This window comes from Rhincodon typus, chromosome 18 (genome assembly GCF_021869965.1).
Source record: "Rhincodon typus isolate 14 chromosome 18, sRhiTyp1.1, whole genome shotgun sequence".
Classification (NCBI taxonomy): domain Eukaryota; kingdom Metazoa; phylum Chordata; class Chondrichthyes; order Orectolobiformes; family Rhincodontidae; genus Rhincodon; species Rhincodon typus.
The window spans coordinates 36,373,679-36,379,678 of NC_063349.1; the positions used below are offsets into that span (position 1 = coordinate 36,373,679).

At 36.2% G+C, this 6,000-nt stretch overlaps 1 protein-coding gene across 2 annotated transcripts in view; it reads right to left on the minus strand.

Moving 5' to 3' along the window:
- Positions 1 to 6,000, minus strand: part of msrb3 (methionine sulfoxide reductase B3) — a 113,098-nt gene that overhangs the window by 65,255 nt on the left and 41,843 nt on the right. For both annotated transcript variants that reach the window (XM_048608009.1, XM_048608010.1), the window contains 2 exons: positions 4,890 to 4,998; positions 3,195 to 3,272 (listed from right to left, as the gene is read on the minus strand). In XM_048608009.1, coding sequence (XP_048463966.1) covers positions 3,195 to 3,272; positions 4,890 to 4,998 — 187 coding nt within the window. The remainder of the gene's footprint in view (positions 1 to 3,194; positions 3,273 to 4,889; positions 4,999 to 6,000) is intronic.

Below are 6,000 nucleotides of genomic sequence, written 5' to 3' on the forward strand. Positions count from 1 at the left end.
TATCCATCTACATTCACTACAATATTATGTCCTTCAATTTTCTATGCTGCACCTAACATCATGTGGAAATCTGGTCCTGATGAGGGGTATAAATCCGAAACTGTCCTTTACAAAACTATGCTGTCACTTCCCAATTGGTTTTGTTTTTAAAATAAGCGTTTGCCAATGATAGAATAAGACCAACTAATTTAAATCCTATTCTTAATAATGAAGGTTACTGCTCTTTGCCATTTCCTCCCCATTTTTCATTGGCACTTTGGAAATAACCTCCATCTTAAACAGATGATTATTTCTTTTTGTTCCACTAACATTTGAGATCAGTTTTTTTGGAAAATGTAGACTACTGGATCTAACAAAGGTTTTACTATTGTCCCTTATTCTTTCTAAGGTTATCAAGTGTAGGTAAAAATGTGTTGAGGCCACAGTTAGATTTCCCTTGCTCCTGCTTCCAATTCACATGTTAAAAAGTCTCGGGCAAAATATACCTATAATTTTTATCATTCCCAAATCACAAATAGCTGCCTTCATCTTTAAGTTGGCTAAAACTTTCTCTAACATTGCTCTTGGAGATAGATATGCAGTTGCAATAAATATTCTTTCACAAATTTTAACTAATTATGGCAAAAATTCCCTATTTTAAAAAAAAAAATCTGTGTGTATAGCCATTTCTACTAATCTCTGACTCACTTTTGACCTGTCCATTTGGGGTAGATTGGTAATATTATGCAATGTATGTCCTTGCAGACTATCATGCATCAGAAACTTGTATCGTTCCCAACAAAATAAACATGACAGTGTATATGGTGCATATTATAAACGAGGAATGACAGTGGAATTAGTAAAATAAGAATCATGGTGTAAAGAGTACAAGAATTGAAATATTCCAGTCTGAAGTGCATTAGAATCTCCTATTTGCCAGACAACATTTGGAAGATATAAAACAGCCTTTCTAATTATCTAACAGTTAGAATAATATCTTTGGAGGTTTATGGTGGCCAAACTAATTTGAGTTAGATTGCTTTCCTTATTACAGTATTAATATTGAACCAGCAATAAGTGGGGTAATTTTTAACATTTTCATAATGTAAGAACGTATCAAGAATTTGACTGTGGAGGCAATCAAGCCCAATTCATGGCCTGCATGTTTTTATTTCCTAGCAGATCAGTTAAATCTGGATTGTTTAATGTACAATTATAACTTGGAAAAATATTTGACATTATTGAAATTAAAACCGATTGTGACACTATGTGGGATATTCAAATTACAGATAAGAAGTGTGGGCAATTTATAATAATTAGTGAGATTCCGAAATTTATAGTCTTCAAATCATCTGGATATTATATATAAAGTGGCTAATTATACTTTTGGATGGCAATTTTGATATTTAACATTAATGGCTGTCGTGATGCACGCTAATGTCTATTGCTTGCATTGAGATTAATAAATATTCAAACTTGAGAACAGTAAAACATTACTGCAACTTTACTGAATTTTGGTCAGTAGTCAATTACTTGAAAATAGTGGTGGTTATATTTTGGGGCAATTATATTATCCATAAGAGTAGAATTATATGATAATAGCAGAGGTGAATCAAAGACAATAAGTCAATAAACATGAACTTATCCAAAATTCCGCTGCACATGTCCTAAATTCCACCAAGTTCATCCATCCTTCCCGTGTTCATATTATCTCCCAATCAAACAACATCTCAACTTTAAAAATGCACATTTTTTGTCTTCATCAATCCATGGCCTTGCCCTTAACTATCTTGCATCTACTCCAGTCCTACAACCTTTCAAGATAAGAAAGCAAAACATTGTGGTTACTGTAGATCTGAAATATATTTCTGGAAATACTTAGTAAGTTTGGCAGCATCTGTGAAGATGAAAACAGTTCACATTTCAGGTTGATGACTTTTCATCAGATTTCTTACCTCTGACACATCATTGCTTTCTAATTCTGGCTCCTGTGTTGCCAATTTTAAATTTCTATATTGGCAGCAGGGTTTTCAATTGCTGTGGCCCCAAGTTCTGGAATAACCTTTAATTTCTCCACTTCTTCTTTCTCCTTCTCTAAATTGCTTCTTCAAACCCAGCTCCTTGATAAAGCTTTTGGTCACCTGTCCTAATATCTCACTGTTCTGTGAGAGACCTGATGCTTTATTACATTAAAGGCTCTATAGAAATGTAATTTGTCGTTGCTGATCACGTTATAAGGTTCTTTCAAAGGTTACAAAAACAAGATTTATTGAAACACTAAAGGAATCTGAACAACTAACAATTTTGCAGATGTTTCTGTATTGGACTCCATGATTTAAAAATAGTGTATTATACTTCATTAAGCTGGTGTGTCATCATCTTGATTCATGTACTACAGGTTCTCCTCTACAGTGTTATATGTGATCAGACAGTATAAGGCACCCTGCAAAAGTAATCCATTGTGATACAGATCATACCCTCAGGGACTGGATGAAGAGCCTGTTTTCTAATGTACAGGAGGATGATTGACAATAAAGAAAGATGTTGACCCTTATATGTAATGAAACAGAGTAAAACAATATACCAATATCCCACCCATCAAGTCAGAAATATTCAACTCGGAAATAAATTAAAATTGCACCCTTTGTACGATTTCATTAATGGACTTGGTAATCAGTATTGCTAACTACTTGTAAAAAAATACACTTAGTGTAGCTAAAAGTTAACAATAGCCAAGAGGCAATCATATCATAAATGAAAAAACTACTAAAGCTTATTAAAGCCAGATGACCTCCAATATCAATAAAGTTGCTGTGGAACCCTGAATGTTTAAAGGAGTAACACAGGTAATCTGGAGAGAGTTTTATTATCAATCCACAACATTTCTTTTCAACTGCTCAAATACATTTGATGAGTAGATGGAGCTTTACTGTGCTAAATGCTGCATCCTGCCATCTGTTTTTGTTTAGCTTTTAAAATTTATGATAATTTTGGAGCCTTGTAGTTTTTTGCCCCTCCCCCAAAGTGCCTTGTAATGGATTTCAGTTCATAAGAATTGTAGGTAGCAACTTGGAAACAGGATTGGAGTGCAATAACAAACACCAATAGTTATATTGTATTTTTATATGATTGTTTTCTCGGTCATTCTATATATACAGGGCACAAGAATTTAATAGGCAATCTGCCTGTTATTGATAGGTTATTATTATACTTACGTAAAAAGGGGAGTTCCACAAACCACGCAACTGTAGGTCCCTTTATCTTTGTGCAGTGTGTACTCGCCTGTAAAGGCACTAGAAGGACAAATGTATTAAATCAGGTTAATTATAAAACTGTTTTATACAATGTTATAAACCAAATAATTTTATGTCTCAATTCCTTCACTCTCCTCCCCACTACTGTAACAGTTTCCATTTTTGCAAACAGGATCTTGATAAAGACTGAATCTCTGGGCAACTGTACATGCTGAATCATTCTGGTGGTTTGGTCCACAGCAGAGTGCATTTTGGCTCAAAACTTAGGAATAGAAGTTAAGGTCCGCTGCCAACACACTCTGGAGTTTCTAAGCAGATGACTCACATTCAGTAAATTCAAAAAGTATATTGTGACAGAAAGAAAGCAAATCCTATTAACTGGGACCCCATGTGTGGTAAAAAGGATTTTGCAAGGCATGAATGGAAACAAGCAGTTACATCATTAATAAATTTGGATTAGAGGTACTTGAATAAGTGTGCCAGAGTCTACTATATAAAAGTAGACAAAATAGTTAGCCTTGGCATGTCAACTCAGCACTAAAATCAGCTGAGATCCTCAACGGTTTCTCTAAATAGAGCCTTGGAAGAGGGTGAGAATTTTGTTTTTAAAAAAAACAGCAGTGAGGGCTAGGTTCCAAGGACTACAGACATGTGAGGATAGTTATTGAACATTTTTGACATTCCAACTGCAAATGAGCCAATAAATACTTTCTCCACATGTGCTTCAAAAACGGGCTTAATTACGCTACCTTATTTTGGCAGCCAAGCGTCTGAACACACAATGACCACCTTCAAACTGCTCATTGGCAATGGTCCATTTCTCTGTGTTTAGCTTTCTCTAGTATCTAGAGAGAGACTCCAAAGAAACAGTCTGCACTCAGACTCAGACTCTGCTACCTTTTTGATACCTTATGTGAGCAAAGTGAAACAACGAGACCAGAAGAGCTCCACAATGTTTTGTTATCAATCATAATAGTAAAAGCAATTTGCTTAGTTGCTATATCTAAATGGCTTATTGCAAAGAAGTGAGGTCTGTAAACATGGAAGTTGGTTTAAATATAGTAGAAAGGCCATGGAAAGGTCTGGCATGAACCCAGTGGCAACCACAAAATGCCTCATCAAAACCGCTAAGTGAAAGAAATCATGCAATATTTGTTCTTTTGCATCTTCCAGAGGCAAATCATGCACCAAGATGCGTAGTCATGGTCACATGGAAGGTGAAGATCAGGCACTAATGATGAGCAGTTGACTGACTATAGGTCACGAGAAGAGGGAAGATCACGAGATGGTGAGCTCCACTATTGTGGTGGACAGCTGCTTGCTTTAGCTCCATAGACCCTTTCAGCAACAGCCTCCAGTGGTCTCTTTAAAGACTGTAGCTCTGCCCACTGTTCACTGGAGTAAACTGGCTGTAGCCTGCATAGCACTTGCTGCCGTCAGGTATGATCAATTATTAGTGAGGTGTTTGAATCATGCATTGGGCCCTTGCATAAGACAGTGCCCTAGACTAACTTAACGAATATGACACGCAGCACCAAACTGGGGTAGATTGAAAATACACACATCATATTAGTCCCTTCGGTATCCATTTATCACTTCAAATAACATGATTCAGTTTCTAAGATGTTATGTCTCACTCGCTCCATCTGGTTATACCTCTCTGTTCCCTTTTCCTGAGTTACATGGTACTGCTGGGCTGTTAGTCGTTTCCTCAGTTCCTGTTCTGGGAAGACCACCTTGCAGCTGCTTTTATCCCTGCATGAACCTGAAAGAGACAGAGGATATGGGAGAAGCAGCTCTTTAGGTTCAAACCCAAATCATTTCTTTAGTTGATGACCGCAGCACAGCTTCTGCACTCATTTGTCAATTGTCAAACTAATCTCCAATGCAATGCTGAATTCAGCCGAACATAGCTGATTGCTTCTTTAATTCCGAGTTAAGGATGCTGCAAAAGAGCCAAGTGATTCCAGTGGAGCAGTGACCATGTGTTACAGCCAAAAGCCTTTATTGTGCGTACAACATAGTGATTAATATTATATGGATAGTGGAAAAGAACGGATTTCACACCGAAACTAAAAAAATCTGTGTAGTTCACTCAAGTTGAGAACTGACTATTTTAACTTTCTTGCTTTGTAAACATTGTACACCAGTGTTGCTTGGCTTTTAAAGATACCGGCAAATAATAAGTTCAAAGTGTAATCGTGGGAGGGATGTAACGGATACAATGGTGCCATTCCAGCCTATACAATCTTTGTGAAATTTAAACCCAAGATAATTTATGAATGTTACATGATACCATTTGTCTGCATTTGGCCAGTTGTTCTTCTGAGTGAACTTCACAAAATTGGACTTGCGGGCACAAGAGATTTACCCAGTTGACTGCAATGTAAATGGACAATATAAATTATCCAGCTTGGATGATAAAACAGCTGTACCTCCTTTTAAGAAAACCTGCAAGATATGTCTTGAGCATTAAGATGCTTCAAGTATAATTTATTTTTGTTCTCATAAAAGAAGTGATTTCAGTTGTTCAAATCTATTCCAAATCTTGTAAATTCAACAGCTCAGGCAAATTACATTTGTACTTTCAAGTCAATGAGCAAATGATGCACCACACAAAACAAAGCCAATTCTGGTAATGACAAATTACAATTAAAAATCATCCTAAATGGGGGAAAAAATGAGCATATCAAAATGCAACCCAAATATACAAAACATGTGAAAATTGGTTTAATAAGGTGTGGAGCATCATTTGCTCATTGACTTG